Here is a 19,227-nt window from a genome sequence, read left to right on the forward strand (position 1 = left end):
AAACTTTGACAAAATGAGGTATATTTTGAGGTCCTTCCCCAACAGATAAATTAAGAGGAAATGTAGAAAACAACATTTGCAATCAGTTTATCAGTAAATACAAGGAGAGGCTGCACTGCCCAACAGTACTGTTATCTGAAGATAGATAAATTGCCTGATTGACTGACAGGATATTATAAGGGGGCTACCTACGCAAACAAGGTCATTCCAATGCTAGAAGGGAGGACTGTGCAGGGATCACAAACCATCCCAAAGACTAGCGTTATACTGTAGGTGCACACCTAAAGAAATGATAACATAACCTGTAATGAGTATATTAAAATGGCAAAGAAAATTGGGATTTTCCCCTGCACGGAGCCCCCTTCTAGTATTGCAGTTTGTCACTGAGTAGTTTCCCAGCTCCTGTGCTTGTGATAGAACCTGTAACTGTCACCTCCGGTAAAGAACTGGTGAAGGACACTTCCTGCCTGTGTTAGCAGAACTGGCATGCGTAGGGTGACCAGGACCGGCACCAGAACTGGTATGGGTAGGGTGACCAGAACAGGTATGGGTAGGGTGTCCAGAACAGGTATGGGTAGGGTGACCAGAACAGGTATGGGTAGGGTGTCCAGAACAGGCATGGGTAGGGTGACCAGAACAGGCACCAGAACAGGTATGGGTAGGGTGACCAGAACAGGCACCAGAACAGGTATGGGTAGGGTGACCAGAACAGGTATGGGTAGGGTGACCAGAACAGGTATGGGTAGGGTGACCAGAACAGGCACCAGAACAGGTATGGGTAGGGTGACCAGAACAGGCACCAGAACAGGTATGGGTAGGGTGACCAGATTTCCAAAGGTAAAAACCGGGACACATTACAAAATGATTTCTGAAACAACTTACATCACTTAAAAATAAATATTATAATGGTATTTGTCTAACAGCGTCCCCAATTATACTGTATTATTGATATATTTCTCTCTCTCCCTCTACCCATCCTCTCTCTCTCTTTTCTCCCATCTCCCCCTTCTCTCTCCCTCTCTCTTCCCTCACACTCTCCATTTTCTCTCTTCTCTCTCTCCCCTTCTCTAATTCCCTTTTTCTCCCCACCCTTTTTACCTCTCTACTCCTCCCACTCTCTCTTCTCCCCTCCCTTCTGCCATTTCCTTCTCTCCCTCTCCCCTCCTATTTTCCCTCTCCCCTCCTCCCCTCTCTTATATCTCTTCTCCCTCTCTCTTTGCTCTCCCTGCTCTCTCTCTCTCCCATACACACACTTATCCACACACACACACATACACTTACCCAACCCCCCTGCACACACTTACCCATACACACTTACCCATACACACACTTATCTACAAACTTACCCAACCCCCCCACCTACCCCCCCCCCACCTCCCGCCCCCCCACACACACACACTTACCCACAATTACACACACATGTACACACACCCCCTTACCTTATCAGTGACAGCACACTGCAGCCAGGCAGAGGTGGAGCTGCGTGACCCGTGCAGCACCACTGGCCCGAGGAGTCATTGTAACAGAGTATACACCCGATATCTTCAGAGTAACAGAGTAATATACATAGCAACGTTGGGTTATCCTGTGGTCACATAGTTCTCTATTTTTATGTTTAGCAAACACATTTTGCAAATAGACTCACATTTGTAAGAAACACATTCAAATACACCGTAGTCACCCCGGTGCCGCACGTCACGCGGTGTCCGCACTTCACGCGGTGCCACACATCACGCGGTGCCCTCACTTCACGCGGTGCCGCACTTCACGCGGTGCCCGCACGTCACGCGGTGCCCTCACTTCACGCGGTGCCCGCACTCACATTACTGCTGATGGAATGAATTTGTTTGCCGCGTTCAGGTAAATGTGCTCGGGCCTCAGTGAATAAATCCCTGCATTGCGGTTTCATTGGTATAATAGCGGGGAAAGAGCTTTCAGGTCTTCACCGGGTTATTCTTCATGTGAACTGCTGGACTTGCTATTCTCGTGCACACGATGAAGAGACCTGTGAAGTTCTAACGCTTTGTACTGTACGCACTGGTGCAGCTATGAAGAACTCTCTTACCTGTCCATTAAAAGATATCACAACGCATAAGCAATCTGCACTATACACAGGGCTGCCGGCAGGGGGGAGAGCGGGGACTGATATCCTGGGGCCTGGCGACTGAGCAGGGTCCAGCTGGCCCATCCTGGAGGTTGTGCCCGTTCAACTGGAAGTCAGATGCAACTCCAATGATTGACAGCCCCAGGCCCCTCCCTCTGCTAGACCCACGCTGCACAGGTGGGCTGCATAGTTACTGTGCACAGGTGGGCTGCACAGCTGCGCTGCTCAGGCAGGCTGCATAGTAACGCTGCACAGGTGGGCTGCATATTAACACTGCACAGGTGGGGTGCCTAGTAACGCTGCACAGGTGGGCTGCATAGTAATGCTGCACAGGTGGGCTGCAAAGGTGCGGTGCACAAAGGGGGCTGCATAGTTACTGTGCACAGCTGCGCTGCTCAGGCGGGCTGCATGGTAACGCTGCACAGGTGGGCTGCATAGTTACTGTGCATAGGTGGGCTGCATAGTAACGCTGCATAGGTGCGGTGCACTCGTGGGATGCCCCCGTGGACTGCACAGGTGGAATTCCCGCTCTAATTGCCCGCACAGCCTCGCTCAAAAACCCAAGACCCTGATCCAGACTGTAGTCCACTCCTGGGCCCTGGGAGAGCTGTCGGCAGCCCTGCTCCTCCAATTCCCATACAACTGGTAGGGATTTACACTCCTACATATTATTTCTGCCTTTGTATTACGTGGCACAATGCAGATATAAAAGATTTACATTTTTGTGGCTTACAACTAATTAATAGACCAGGAGAATGGGTTTATTATGTATAGAAACGAATGGATCATTCCGTGTAATACTAAGATGATGATTAAATGGGAAAATATATATTATTCACCTTTTTTGTACAACCTTAAAATGTCTCTGAGCTTCATTAGGCCTCGGTTACAGTAGAGACGCACTCGTGACGTCACGCACGCCTGTACATGCCGAGAGCTGTGTCCTGTAGGGTTGAATGATGGGGGTCATGGCAAGGGCATGCTGAAGGCGTGCTGGGGTGCGTGCCCGTGACATCACGTGAGCGGTTTGCCCTCATTGGCTGAACCGCACTTGTGACCCGGCCGTCGCACGGCAAAGACAAACAAGTTTGTCTCGCCAAGCATCAGCAGCCTCGGCGCACACTATGGACACGCGCATTGGCCTCTTTTGGTTTGGATTTGGTGCGAGCGACGTCGGATCTACAATGGATGCGGCTTTAGATATATTGCTTATGAATACTTTAATATTTGTTGTCAGTATTTTTTGTATATCGCTATAGTCACCAGATGAGACTGAATTCATTATGATGGGTATATATTGTGTAGTGTGGGGGTGCTTTCTGAGAAGCACGCCCTCCTCAGGAGAGAGAGGCGAAACGTACGTCGGTGTTGAGCTATTGTAATTGTTTTAATATGCTATAATAAATAATATTGTTTTTATTTACCTGCTTCTCCGCTTCCTGCCTGAGTTCCTGGCCTGGAATTTGGAGTTTCACATGGGCAGCACGAGGGCGTGGCATTTCATTTCAATATTCAAATTTTGCATACGTTCTAATGAGTGGCCCAGTTATGGTTCTGTCCATTGTTACCGGAAGTACAGATCACATTCCAAAAGACAGGTCTGATATTAATTTTAGCACCAATGAGAATAGTCAGATGTCGATTTTCTATTAACAGTTTTTACAAAGTATTCAGTTGTTCTGATAAATGCGCTCAGCCCTTTCATAGTTTGGCAACACTAAAGTGCATGGATGTATTGGGATCTTACATCTTATCTTTAGTACATTCCACTCCACAAAGAGTGTAAGTGACTTAGGCTGGAACGGAACCCGCACGCTTCAAAACCCGTACCATAAATAATACCATAAATACTGTGCTACCATCCTTCTTCACCTTTTCAATATACTGTGAAGCAACCGTCCCCTTGCTCTAGAAGATTTAGGCACCATTCATTTGAAGAGGATTCATATCTTCCTGGGCAAGGGGAAGAAGGCTACATTATATATGGAATAGAAGAAAACAAATATAAAAATACCCTTACAAGAAGTCCAGTTTCCCAGCGCTGCTGCAGCACGGAGATTTTGATAAACGACCCCCGGGAGTCGGCACTTTCTGCAATGGCACGGAAAGTGTTAACGTGAAGGAAAAGTTAAACAATGATTCTTTATTTAGCTACAGTAACTCAGCTCCAGGAAACGGGCACTATTTTAGCTGATTAAATTACAATGACAATCTTCATATCTTTGCTCTGCTTGCATTCAACATGAAGCCAAAGTGGGGATTAGCAGGGAAATGGGGCTCATTTGCAGAGAACGGTACTTGTCTTTGTCAATGTGGCTAACTTATTTATGGGATTTTCATCATATTTCATGCACAGCTACATGCATTTTTCATGCTACGCAGTGAGTACCAAATACAAGAGGTTCGTGTAGTATTATGCATATAACTACTGTATGCTGAGGACATATGCAGAATCGCCCGCAGAATACATCACTGTAGGTGTCATGTACTACTGAAAGCATAAACTAATAATATTATTAAGAGATATTTATATTGGCAAAGTAAGCTTACAGTACAGGTAAATGAGTTGAAAATATACCATGTGAAAGAGTGCTTGATTTCTCTGACGGGGACTGTGCAGCATGTTGGTCATGAGATAAGGTAGCGTGCAGGTCTCCATCCTCTTCAAAGGTTGTTAATACAACATGAGTTTGAATTGTTGAACTGGTATTCTGCCCCTGGATTTCCAGCGTTAAACCCCTTATCCCTGGCCAGCCTGACGTTCCCTTTAGCTGCAGCCCCAGGACAATCTCGAATCAGTACTTGTTTATAGTAACGGGATGTTGACTTTTTGTCTCTATAGAACATGGAACAATATTTAGAGTCGTTCAGCAGAAGTACAAAGCTCGGGAGAATAACGTACTCGAGATCTTGGCTAAGTTCAAGTGTCAAAAGTAATTTATTTTTTAACCTCTTCATCGCTGAAGGTCTTAATGGTTCTCAGAAACAGACTAAGTATTGTAATTATGTATCCGTCTGCTCAGAGTATTTTTCTCTTTTTAGAAGAAATTCCGCCTACTTGCCATAGATCAGTATTTACTGTATAATGGTGGCATGTTGGAGTTACTTACTGACCTGCAGTAGTGCTGATCGTGGCCCTATCGCATGGAAACTCCTATTGAAGTCAATGAGAGTTTCCATGCTATAGTGACACGAACGGCACTATTGCAGTTTATTGAATAACCCTCTTTAAGTTTGGCACAGCTGTAAAATAATATCATTCAAACAGGGTGGTGAAGGCAGAAAAATATCACAGATTCCCAAATGATGCTCCCGCTGTTGAATGGGTGAGAATGCCATGTTCATATGTAACAGGTTTGAAGTATATAATATATACTTCTCTATATAATATATACTGCATACTGGTCAACCCCCCCCAAGTTATCGGGGAGCCCTGATATTTTGAATGTATAATTTTTCAACTGTTTCCTGACAAATAATTCCTTTCCAATGCAGTTTAGAAAGATTTACTGAAATGTATTAAAGGCCCATTTTGGCACAGAAAGGGTTACTAATAGCAGCCATTGTTTAGAGCAGCGTTTTTCAACAGTAGTTCTTAAGAATCCTTGGGTTCCCCAGGCATCCATAAAATGCATCTGATCTCAGACGTGCTATTAGAGAGGGCTGGGGTTCCTTAAAATGCATCTGATCCCAGGCGCACTGTTAGAGAGGGTTGGGGTTCCAAACAATGGATATGATCCCAGACGTGCTATTAGAGAGGGTTAGGCTGCGTCCAGGGTTGCAACAGCCGTGCGGAGGCGCGCTGAGGCTGAGGAAAAGCGGGTGCTTTCCTTGGCCTTGGTTAGCGCGCCATCCGGGGGCGTGTCAGGGGGGCGGGCCAATGATGTCATGGAGCTGGTTCGCCCTCATTGGGCAACCCGCTCACGTGACCGGCCCTGCGCTCCCTTGAGCACTTGAAACTAAAAATTGAATAAGACCTACGCTTACGCACGCTTGCGGAAGCGTGCGTGAGCCCCTGCAAAAGCTGCTCTCATTGCGGCTGCAGGGGCTCACTGGTAAGTGAGAGCGCGCCTCAGACGCGTTATTAGAGAGGGTTGGGGTTACTTACAATGCATCTGATCTCAGACGCGCTATTAGAGAGGGTTGGGGTTCCTTACAATGCATCTGATCTCAGACGCGTTGTTAGAGAGGGTTGGGGTTACTTACAATGCATCTGATCTCAGACGCGCTATTAGAGACGGTTGGGGTTCCTTACAATGTATCTGATCTCAGACGCGCTATTAGAGACGGTTGGGGTTCCTTACAATGTATCTGATCTCAGACGCGCTATTAGAGAGGGTTGGGGTTCCTTACAATGCATCTGATCTCAGACGCGCTATTAGAGAGGGTTGGGGTTCCACAGAATTTCACCATATAATTACAGAGTTACGTAACAAAAAAAAAAGGTTAACGTACACTGGGTTAGGGCATACAGTAAAATAAGATAAAACACATCTAATGCATCTTGGAAGTGCAGAGCTTACACCCTGTTTTGATCCATGTATCCACTCTACGCGCAAGCCTTGAAACCACTGGCAGATACGCAGTGACCAGCCTACACCTCACTACAGATAACTTCATTGTTTTGTGTCTTTTTTTATTCCTTTCAGTCAAATACAAATAAGCCTTTCCTACTTGTTCACCAGCATGCTTTTTTAACCCCTTCACTGCCCAGCGGCCCTGAAATGATTGCATAGAGAGACAGCTGCATGGAATGGATGTTTTTCTATCATTTCTGCGAGATAATTATGGTTTCTCTGCATGGGGACTTTGTAAGAGCTGCCTGATTATTTGAGCTTTATTAGGGCTGTGTGCTGGATACTATAACAGTATCCACTATATACTGTAGCAATGTGAGGCGGCACAGACACAATCAGTTCTCCTTGCAGTGAAAATGTGTTTTCCATTGTACTTTCCTTGTGAAGTACCCTTTCCATCTCTGCACGTAGGTATAGAAATAAAGATATACGTAGATATCAGCACTATTACGTACACTGAAGTCTCTGTAAAGAAAACATTCATAGTGAGAATTATTATTGGTCTTCGTGTTACAAAAACAGCAACAAAACCCCACACAATGGGAGCAATTCTGCACCCTCTTTCTGCAAATCTGGTGCGTTAGAAGCAGACACCCCGCACATTTCTCAGTCGGATAGTTCCTTTGTAGGAAGACGTTTACCCCGCACATTGGGTATCGCTGCTTTGTTACTGCACGGTTATATAGGGGAATGCGACCGGCATTTCTTATTTATCTAAGTGAAAGGGAACACAAAGTCTTAGCAAATGTGCCACTGCAGTTTTAGCTCTTAACCTGTGAGGAAGACAATGTGTTGTAGGGCCCTGTGGCACTGACGTGGTTAATGGGAGAGTCTTGCATCTCATTCCCGTTGCCCCTCTGGCGCTTAAGCTGTTAACACGTTGCCCACCTCTCCAGCGATGGGTTAAAGTGCCCTTGTATTTTTTCCAAAGTAGTAAAAATGAGAGTTTTTATCTGTTTTTCCCCCTTTTCTATTTATCACCAATCCAAGGAAACCACAGCGGAAAGAAGAGAACGGAGCGAGCCGGACCGAATATGCAATGACCTCTGAAAACACCAAGCCGCTGGACGCCAACAACGCGGTCGTATAACCCCAGAGAGACCCTCCGAGGCACGGGAGGCGCTGAGCGTTTATTTGAAAAACCACTCGCAAAAGGCGGTGGGGAGAAGGCGGTGGGGAGAAGGCGGTGGAAGGGGCCGCGCGGACTTCATTTGGAAACTAGGTCCCGCTCCAGTTAGTCCAGGGGCGGCCAACTCCAGTCCTCAAGGGCCACCAACAGGTCAGGTTTTAAGGATATCCCTGCTTCAGCACAGGTGGCTCCGTTAATAACTGCATCACCTGTGCTGAAGCAGGGATATCCTTAAAACCTGACCTGTTGGTGGCCCTTGAGGACTGGAGTTGGCCGCCCCTGGGTTACTCCAAGAGGAGAAAGTGAGTGAGGACTCGGGGCTTCGCTGATTGTCCAGCACCGGATAAAACGGCCAATCAGAGTAACTAGGAGAAGAGGCCTCAGAAGGCGCAATCACTGCATGCAGCACCTGCTGGAAATATAGGTACTCCCATTACTGAGTGACTGCCCACAAAGGACTGCTTCAATAAAACTGTGATATGAAGGGACATAGTAACCTGGTTTCAAACAGAGAAGGTGGAAGGCGTCAACTGCATGTGCAGCGTTTCCATACAGAAGGTCGGATGTTCGTATTATTATTAAGGGGGGGCAAGCACCAAACACAGAAATAATGCATGCACTGAATACGTTAACCCAGGAAACCGCTTCTGTATCACCACTATGCAATACCCAGGGACTGGAGACACGGAGCCAGGAGGAAAACGTATGATGAATACTGACTGACATAAGCAGTAACCCTTTGGTTGCCAGAAGGGCCTGTATGGCATTGTCCAGCAGTGTGTCGCAGCCCCTCCCTCGGCATCACAGGGGGGAAGGATGCAGGTGATGGTTCAAGGTGCTTTGAACAATACTCCTTTCCTTTTGAGCCTCTTTTTATACAGACGTTTTATTTTTTAGGATTAATGCGTAGCTGCGCTTTTTTCCTTGGTATTTTAGTGCACTCAGACGCGGAATATACTGCGGACGCGTGCACTTCCCCTTCCGCAGAATATACACACTTTCCATGCTAGGGTGCGATTTCCACGCTCTGTAAAAGCGACAGAACGGCAGCTGGGGGTGGCACCGGATAATCTGACCCCAGGCTTGGGGTCGCACCGGATAGTCTGACCCCAGGCTGGGGGTGGCACTGGATAATCTGACCCCAGGCTGGGGGTGGCACTGGATAATCTGACCCCAGGCTGGGGGTGGCACCGGATAATCTGACCACACTGGGGGTGGCACCGGATAATCTGACCCCAGGCTGGGGGTGGCACCAGATAGTCTGACCCCAGGCTGGGGGTGGCACCGGATAATCTGACCCCAGGCTGGGGGTGGCACCGGATAATCTGACCCCAGGCTGGGGGTGGCACCGGATAATCTGACCCCAGGCTGGGGGTGAGGGATATGCAGTAACTGTGCAGTCACAACTCCAGGGTATTTGTGCTTTGATGACATCACAGATATATGAAGTGATATCTCTTTTTAGTGTCACTTGTAACTGTATCTGAATGCGTGTGACCCTCATTCTGCCTGCGGTGCCAACAGGCTGTTCATTTGTAATGCATAATGACAATATAGTGTCGCTGTTCATTGCTTACAGAATTTTTCCAGCACTGAAAGGGTTGTTTTTATTTGATGTTGGCTCCTTAAGGCAGGGTGCTCAACGCCAGTCCTCAAGACCCCCAACAGGTCACGCTTTCAAGATGTCCCTGCTTCCTCACAGGGGTCTCAATCAGTGTTTCAGTCTTTGACTGCACCACCTGACCTGTGCTGAAGCAGGGATATCCTGCAAACCTGACCTGTTGAGGGTCCTTCAGGACTGGGGTTAAGCACCTCTGCCTTAGGGGAAAATCCATAATACTAAAATAAAAATGAAACACTCCCTTTATTTCTCTGCAGTAGCATTCCAAGCATAGTGTATCTGGTGAGATGTGGCTGCAATTTACAATCAAATGGTTTTACTTCTCCAAACAACTGAAGGGCAGTTACCTTTAGGGCAGTTACAGAGCACTGTGTGTATTTTCTATTCAGTACTCGATCCCAATATTGTAGCATCGTTGGGTAAGTTCAGTAACTTTCCAGGGCGACCTCATTACAGGTGCACACATTCTGAGTAAACAGTTAATTGCGTTCAAAAGGAAGAACATCAAAATGTGATGTCAGAGGAGGATGGGTTTCCATGTCAGAAATGTATACTTCTTTTCCTATTCTGTGTTTCCATGTAATGTATATGTATGTACGTATGAATGTATACATTACTCTGTATGTACGTACGTATGAATGTATACATTACTCTGTATGTACGTACGTATGTATTTATTCATTACTCTGTATGTACGTACGTATGAATGTATACATTACTCTGTATGTACGTACGTATGAATGTATACATTACTCTGTATGTACGTACGTATGTATTTATTCATTACTCTGTATGTACGTTCGTATGAATGTATACATTACTCTGTATGTACGTACGTATGTATTTATTCATTACTCTGTATGTACGTATGTATGTATTTATTCATTACTCTGTATGTATGTACGTATGTATTTATTCATTACTCTGTATCTATGTATGTATTCATTACTCTGTATGTATGTATGTATTCATTACTCTGTATGTATGTGTGTATGTATTCATTACTCTGTATCTATGTATGTATGTATGTATACATTATTCTGTATGTATGTATGTATGTATTCATTACTCTGTATGTATGTATGTATACATTACTCTGTATGTATGTATACATTACTCTGTATGTATGTATGTATTCATTACTCTGTATGTATGTATTCATTACTCTGTATGTATGTATCTATGTACAGGCATACCCCGCATTAACGTACGCAATGGGACCGGAGCATGTATGTAAAGCGAAAATGTACTTAAAGTGAAGCACTACCTTATCCCCACTTATCGATACATGTACTGTACTGCAATTGTTATATACGTGCATAACTGATGTAAATAACGCATTTGTAACAGGCTCTATAGTCTCCCTGCTTGCGCACAGCTTCGGTACAGGTATTGCTGTTCAGGACGTGATGACAGGCGCATGCGTGATCTGCCGTTTGCCTATAGGGTGATATGTACTTACTCGCGAGTGTACTTAAAGTGAGTGTACTTAAAGCGGGGTATGCCTGTATTCATTACTATGTATGTATGTATGTATACATTACTCTGTATGTATGTATGTATTCATTACTCTGTATGTATGTATGTATTCATTACTCTGTATGTATGTATGTGTGTATGTATTCATTACTCTGTATGTATGTATGTATGTATGTATGTATTCATTACTCTGTATGTATGTATTCATTACTCTGTATGTATGTATACAGTACTCTGTATGTTGTCTGTGAGTGCTACTGTTTAAGTGTGAGTGCAGGGGAAATGTGGAATCAGTGCCATGTGGAGAAGGCAGATGTGAATTGGTCTAATATTCTCCTTTAACACATTCACTGCCCCGAAAAGCCTGCTGTGCACTGTACAATGTCTTGTTGGATCCTCTGGTACTGATTGGGTAAATGATGCTTTAAAGAAATTGGTTTTAATCATATTTCCAATATTTGGTTAGGATTCAACACCTGTGCATATCATTTAAGGGGAAATAGGATGTACAGTATGTACAGTATTTGTTATTGTACAAATGATCAAACACGTACGTACCCAGCCATATCCCCAAAACAAAACATAATCAATAACATTTATTGATGATGTAACATATGCAAGCATCAGAAAAGAACATGTACATACTGTATACGTCCATTCTGCAGGTGCCCACACACCTTTTTATATTAATCCCCCCAAATGATAAGAAGTAAATATGGCTGATACCGTCCTAAATGCAGCATATGTGCAAGCGGTTTGTGCGTTACTACCTGGAATGGAGAGGTGATTGCGAGCAGCAAGCCGGACTAGAGAAGCAGAATTCTCTCCATTTCTGGTTTGAATTTAGAATTAAATCCTTGTTAAAAATGTCAGCCTCACGTCGCACAAAGTGAACTAAGGATAATGACGTCTTGTAGGATACATTTGGTGATTGATGGGATTACAAACAATATCATAAAAATCAGTTTTACACTCTTTTCAGTTTGAAAGGGTGATATTGTTTTCAGGGATGGGACAGAAAATACTCCACATATTGCAAAGTTAATCAGATGTATGAACACTCCTAATTAGCGGACCAGTTGGCAAAAGGCCACTCCGGTATACAACACAAATTGACCTTAGTAGCCACCCTAAAACTTACAAAAAAGATTGAAAATGACGTGATTTTTGTGGAAGGTTTTAATCGCCCAGTGTTCACTGACGAGACAGATTTGGTATTGGGTCGCTTTGCTTATACATTGGGCTGGGGATATCATGCTGCTGATGAGTTGGCAGAGTCCGGATTCTTCCACTGACCAACAAAACATTGTAACCAGTGGAACATTCTATTCTCTTCTAAACCATAACTCCCATTTTAGACCCAGATGCAATATGCTCTGACATTAAACTCATTGTATGCTAAAAAGGGGCCCAATTGGATGACGGATTCTGATTAGAGTTAGGCAAAAAATATTGTGAGGATTTTAATCCGACCCGGATTGGCGGATTCCTTTGTGTCGCGGATTTCTGCTGATCAGTGTCAAAAAGTGAAATCCGTCGTTTTTTTCTGTCACTGAAAATCCGCACGGCGGATCACGAATCCTACGGGTTGAGAGAGATTCAATCCTACGGTGGGAGAGAGATTTAATCCTAGGGGGGGGGGAAGAGTTTTAATCCTAGGGGGGAGAGATATTTAATGCTAGAGGGGGGGGGGGAGATTTAATCCCAGTGTGGATTTTTAACAATCTGACCGGGGGATTTTGAATTCCATATAGAAGTGCGGATTTCTAAAAATCCACTGGATCGTATCCAGTGCTGGATTAATCCACTCGCATTTTGGTGAAAGGATCAGATTTTATCTAAAAAAAAAATCTGGGAAAGGGATTTAGACCAGTTCTCTTATTCCTACTTCTAACGCTGCAACATCGTGCCGGATTCTGTGACTGTGCAGAGCGATGCAGAATACCTCTCAAATCCAGGGCCGGATTCACTAAACGGTGATAGTGGTTATAAAGCATTATCCCCAGTGTTAGTATTAGGTCATCAGGGGTGACCAACTCCAGTCTTCAAGACCCCCCCAATAGGTCAGGTTTTCAGAATATCTCTGCTTCAGCACAGGTGATCGCCATTGACTGAGCCACTGATTGTCACCTGTGCGGAAGCAGGGATATCCTGAAAACCTGACTTGTTGGTGGCCCTTGAGAACTGCAATTGGCGGCCCCTGTACTAGGTACTAATTCTCTATTGGGTTTAATTTATTTATGAGTTATTCGCACCTGCAAATATGCTAATGTGAGGTTTTGAGAAAGGCGTTTCAGCCAACGCTGCGGAAGCTATTCGCTAAACACCGTAGACTAGTTTATAAACCTGTTAATACTAGTTAGCAGCCATTTAGGTGGTATACCATGGATAACCCCTACTAGAGAGTACACCATGATCCAGATATTTACTGGGGCATCATTTTAAGAATTGCCACTGTAACGGTTAGACTCTGGCTGCCATTCCCTTTCCCAGAATCCTCTGTCTCATCATCACATTGGCTCTTCCTCCCAAGTGAAGGCAATGACATCATCAGCGGTTAAATCCCCTCTTCAGTGCCACAGGTTCAGCAGAGCGCTACTGACACAATCACATGACCGCTCCGCCCGCTGGTGCAAACGGAGATGGTGGGGGCCACAACCATCGTGATCGGGCCAACTGCTGGCTTACCCACTGGAAAATAAGCATTTCTGCATGACACACTCGATACATCAATAGGGCCTCTGGGGGCAGGTACTGTACGTGAATAGGACGCTAGAAAGATTAAAGCTTCATTACATTGAGTGGTGGAGAGAATTGCGCCTTTACGTTTTTTAAGAACAAGCAACATTGAGCATTTTCTCCAGTTTTCAGCAGAAGATTGCTTTATTCACCACGAATTCTCTGCACGATCAACACGAAAACCTAGTGAATTATCTTATTTACGGAAACATTTCCAAAGTGTGTTGCATCTGTACTATGGACGGTAGCTTCCCAATCCTTCAATCAATACATTGCTGGGTAGTTCAGCTCTAAAGGTTTTAAATGCAAATTACACATAATATTTTCTTTCATGAGCATTGTGCAATATGTTTAATTTCTAAAATGCTTCCAATATTGAAGTGTGAAAAACAAATTCTTTCATCGTGCCCAGAAATCAGGAGAATAAGGAGGTATTACAGAGTGCCAAAAAGCATAAGTTCTGCCCTGGAAGGACAGTACCCGGAGGAGAGTTAGAAGCCATCACAATAAGACAGGTCGCCCAGGAGCAGGCTCGCAAAATCACTGTCCCTTTCATACGGTGTAAATGACAGTTTCAGCTCTGCATAATGTGCTTGCGTGATACCACTTAATATGGATTTATGAAATGGCGGGAGACTTGTGTTGGCTCCTATTCATATCTCGCATGATGGGATGAGTGTTTTTGTATGTATGTATGTATGTGTATCTGCACCTGCCCCGTTCATTTTATCCCATTTGCATACTATTAAAGTGTCGTTTTTAAAGCGTCCATCGATGCGCATAAGCTCATTACCTGGGGACACCCAATTACTCCCTACACAGAATGATATGGCTGTCTCTCTAAGTAGTCTCTGTATCATACTTTCACGTTCCAATACTTCATACAGTCCAGAGGGTGCATGACATTGGGTTTTCTCTGTCTCTGACACTCTGAGGATAGAGACACCTCTTCCTAGTAATATGGATTTAGACGTAAGAGGGATCTATAAAAACATTACATTTTACATGGCATATTTATTTTATAGGATTTGGTGTGGTAACCTTACTTTTTTTTTTTTAACAACACCCCTCAGTTTTCATCCCAGAATTTCTTAAACTATGTTTGTATGGGCTTTGTGTTCTTGAATATTTATTTTTTGTTGCATATTAATCATCAGTTCTTTTTATAAGGATGCTGCCTGTTCGTATGATTTGTAAACCTGCAGGAATCACGGAATACAAAAAGAAATCTTTATTTTTAAGCCGAAGTTTCATTTGGTAATCTGAGAATTTCTTTTCTCATTTTCCTGTGTATTATTTAGTAAAATCTGGCCCAGATGCACAAAGCTCCATGAAGTCGCCCAACGTGGCGTTTGTACTAACGGTGTATCTGCAGCGGACAATAACGTATCGTTAAGTCATGTTCTGTCTCGTAAAGAGCAAGTTACATAGTTACATAGTAGATGAGGTTGAAAAAAGACATAGGTCCATCAAGTTCAACCTATGCTAAATTCAGACAACAGATACTTTATCCTATATCTATACTTACTTATTGATCCAGAGGAAGGCAAACAAAAAACCCCATTAAGGGGAAAAATTAATTCCTTCCTGACTCCAAGAATTGGCAATCCGATTAATCCCTGGATCAACATCCTTCCCATGTATACTTATTTGGTATATCCCTGTATACCTTTCCCATCTAAAAAGATGTCCAACCTTTTTTTGAACAAATCTATTGTAGCTGCCATCACAGTCTCCATGGGTAATGAATTCCACATTTTAACTGCCCTTACTGTAAAGAACCCTTTCCTTTGTTGCTGGTGAAATTTCCTTTCCTCCAACCTTAAGGGATGGCCCCGAGTCCTTTTGTACTGCCCGTGGGATGAATAGTTCTGTTGAAAGCTCCTTGTATTGTCCCTGAATATATTTGTATATAGTTATCATATCCCCTCTTAGACGCCTCTTTTCTAATGTAAATAAATCTAATTTAGCTAGCCTCTCCTCATAAGTTAGAATGTCCATCCCCTTTATTAATTTGGTGGCTCTTCTCTGCACTCTCTCTAGTTGCAAGTGTTAACGATGACAGCCGTTAGTGGTGATGAGATGCAAATGATACGCGGGTATATAGCGGTATTTCTAGTTATGTTACTGAGATAGGGCTTTCACAGGCCTGGGTGGGAGAAGACCACACTGGGGTATGACATATCTAGCATAGCATTATTTCTGTCTCCTCTCAACTTGCGTTAAAGACCTATTCAGGGTCTGGATGGGAGTAACACAAAGACATACTTACCGTCATGTTATTGGAAGGGAATGCAACGTTATCCTACAATAACGTGACAGTAACCCTATGATAATGGTGGTTGGTTTTGCATATAATTCGCTTTGGGGATACGCGTCAACCTCAGGGAACAGAACGTGCATTCATTTGTTAGGTAACGTGACGTTATCAGCTCAGATGTAACGGAACTTTGTTATGTATGAGTTGTTCTAGCTGTATTTTGTTATGAATCTAGAATGGATTTGCCATCATTCACCTAACCCCCCCCCCCCCAACAGGTACAAAAACTGGTTTAATTATTTTCTGAAAGAATCTCAAGACCTACTGATTTACAGCAGTTTTCGTTTTAAGGATTGCTGCGGTGTCGGCAAGACTTCTGTTTTCCCGGAATCCTTTGTCTCGTCCTCACTTTTTATTGGTTCTCTCTTCCAACTGAGAGTAGTGAAATCAACATCACTTTAAGTAAAGCTTCATCTGCCATGTTCTAAACCAAACCCCAGGGATTGTCATGGGGAATTCCTCCTGTGACAGGACAGTACTGCAGGAATGTGGGGGGATGCTATTCTTTTTATGGGGTCAATTTGTCTTTTTACCCTTTCTCTGCTAATTGAGACGCTCTGGTAGAGGGATAGTTACGTGTATGTAGTAATTATGGCTTCATGACCTCCAGGAAGTGCTGAATTGAGGGATGATGAATGTAAGAGAAATGATAACAGAGCCTCCTTTCCCATGAAATATTGTATATTACCAGACACAAGCTCACCACATCTAAGGTTGTACTGGGTTGATTTTATTTTTAAAGCTGTTGTTTTACAGCTTTTACAATGTTTCATCCCAATGTACAGTAATGGCACAACAGGACAGCAAGATATCACTGGCATACCGTTCCCTGCCAGTGTCTCACTAATAGACACTGTTTCACAAGCAAAACAATGAGTGTGAGTTCTCCCAGCCATGCCGTGTATGAAGGGGATCAGCAAAAAGGCCAAGACTGCTAGAAGCGGCCCACGCAATCTGAACATACAGCTTTAAGACATATATGAACATACGTATTTACTATACTCCCAGCAGATGTACAAATCAAACATAAGATTTCAACTATAAAGATTGTGTTATTGCTAATGCATGAATTTAAATATCCTGAGATCTGCCTTTTTGATGGTGTCACGTGTACAGGAAACATTGATTGCTGTTTATAGAAATGCTGTATCTGTCTAAATACATACAAACAAATATTCACTGTAATGTTGCAATGTCCAAGAACAACAAGCCATTCATGTATATTCAGTATTTCAGGGTACCGATAAGTATTACATGTACCAAAAAAGTGAAACTTGCATATTGTGCAGTACTCTAAAAGACACTATAATATTTTTTATTTTCAATAAAAATGTACTTTAAAAATCCAGGTTGTCTGATTTGTGTAAATGCTGCATGCAGGTGTAACCGTTTGTAACATCAACGCAAAAAGGAAAGTCTTATCTAACGCAATCCTGCTGGATTACCGGCTGCAAAGATGGGTGGGGTAAAAGCCCCCCAATATTACACACTACTCACCATCACTAAATAATAATAATAATAACTTTATTCCACATAAGCTTCACAATTACAGTATAGCGCACGGGGTGCGCAGAACGTAGGAAGTTTATAGACACAAAGAGGTTAACATTATTTGTATTAACATGATATCTAGCTAGGCAACATTGAAATATACTTTACATATAACTTTACGTATAACTACATACGAAGTTATTTTCCAAAATCACAAGAAATAAGTGGTTCTGGATGAACCCACAAGCGTGTGTATGGAAATCATGTACCCTAACCTGTACTATACAGTACACCTCTCACCCAAAGCTGTCTCCATTCATTTCATCATACATGAAACCGTATCTAAAATATATGCACGCAACATAAAATATTTAATTTGATAATCAATTATTTGACTCCTTATCATCTTCAATGTATTGGAGCTAAAGCAATTGCTTATTTTATTTAGCTTTTAAGTGTTTACCAACATGACCAATGAAGAGGAAAGTGGCTCTACTGTAACGGGGATACAAGGATTACAGCATCTGAACCTTCTTTGATCTGTAATCTGAGTATAATTCAATTAGACATTTCAAGCAATTTATACATTCATGTATTGTCCAGCACCGAGGCATGAGCTGTTCAACAGCAAACTAGACCTGACAGCTTTAACAGGCCAAGTAAAAGTTGTAATGTGAAAGAAAATCCTTATTTCATCAATGCCTCTTGGACAAACACGTAAACAGTTGTATTTATCCTAAAGTCCTCAAAAGCAGCTTCACCCCTCTTTCTATAGTATTGTGTTTCATTAGGATCTAACCCAGGGCTGCTCAACACCAGGCCTCAAGGGCCACCAACAGGTCAGGTTTTAACTTGAAATGATTTCAAACAAAATGTTAAACTATTAAGATGGATGGGAGGAGGAATTGGGTCATACGTTAGAGGATGGGGATTGGATGGACATATGCCTAGCAGCATGTACGAGCTCAATATACGCCTTCGTCAAGGAAAATGCGGACAAACTATTGTTTTGTTGGTACTTACACCGGGACGACTTCATGTCATTAATAGGTCACACTCGGCGGCCTGCTTCAGGCTGCGCTTATAGTGCCGGTGACGCGACATCGCGGAAAATCAGATGTATTGCCGCCGTCGCGTGTGCTTATAGTAAGTGTGACGCGACGTTGTCGGCGTGAATTTCTTAAGACGGTCAAATTTGATTTTTCAGAGGCTGTCGCCACATGTGACAGCCTCTGAACCAATCAAAGACCTGGTCGCCCGCGACGTCGGCAGAAAGCGAATTACAACATTCGCTGACGGCGACGGGTGACGTCATCTGTCGCCGTCGCGTGCACTATAAGTGCGCCTTAGAGGGTGTGGGCAAAATGGCTCCTTATCCTATATCTGGTGGTCTTGCCCCATAATAATCCTACTCTAGAACCAAATATTCAACCTTATCAAAGTCATCCTGAGAACATCGCTTGTACCAGAACCCTGGGCTCTCTTGGGTAGTCCAATCCCTCATCTCACTAGCCCCAAGGCCAAGCTCCTCACCCATATATTAACGGCAGCTAGATGTTGTGTGGCGGCTTCTTGGCAAAAACCCAACGCCCCTGATCTGAACAGGGTCAAACATAGAACTTGGCACGTTTTGTCCATGGAAAGAATCACGGCTTTTTTTAAAGAGCAATGTTCCCAGTTCACCAAGGTCTGGGGTCTATGGTTTGATCTTGAGGGCCGAGGCAGTGGCAGTATAGCGTAGGGACTCCTGTAGGGGACTCTGGTGGT

At 43.7% G+C, this 19,227-nt stretch overlaps 1 protein-coding gene across 5 annotated transcripts in view; it reads left to right on the plus strand.

Annotated features, from left to right (window-relative positions):
• Positions 1 to 17,317, plus strand: part of PRIMA1 (proline rich membrane anchor 1) — a 44,211-nt gene extending 26,894 nt beyond the window's left edge. For 3 of the 5 annotated variants that reach the window (XM_075614465.1, XM_075614466.1, XM_075614467.1), the window contains exon 5: positions 7,672 to 7,926. In XM_075614465.1, coding sequence (XP_075470580.1) covers positions 7,672 to 7,771 — 100 coding nt within the window. In that variant the 3' untranslated portion in view covers positions 7,772 to 7,926. Of the gene's footprint in view, positions 1 to 1,447; positions 1,533 to 7,671; positions 7,927 to 16,754 lie in introns of those variants that run through there. The other 2 variants (XM_075614468.1, XM_075614469.1) reach the window with 2 other exon arrangements.
• Positions 17,318 to 19,227: the final 1,910 nt, after the last annotated feature.

The sequence above is a fragment of the Ascaphus truei genome, chromosome 9 (genome assembly GCF_040206685.1).
Source record: "Ascaphus truei isolate aAscTru1 chromosome 9, aAscTru1.hap1, whole genome shotgun sequence".
In the NCBI taxonomy this organism is placed as follows: domain Eukaryota; kingdom Metazoa; phylum Chordata; class Amphibia; order Anura; family Ascaphidae; genus Ascaphus; species Ascaphus truei.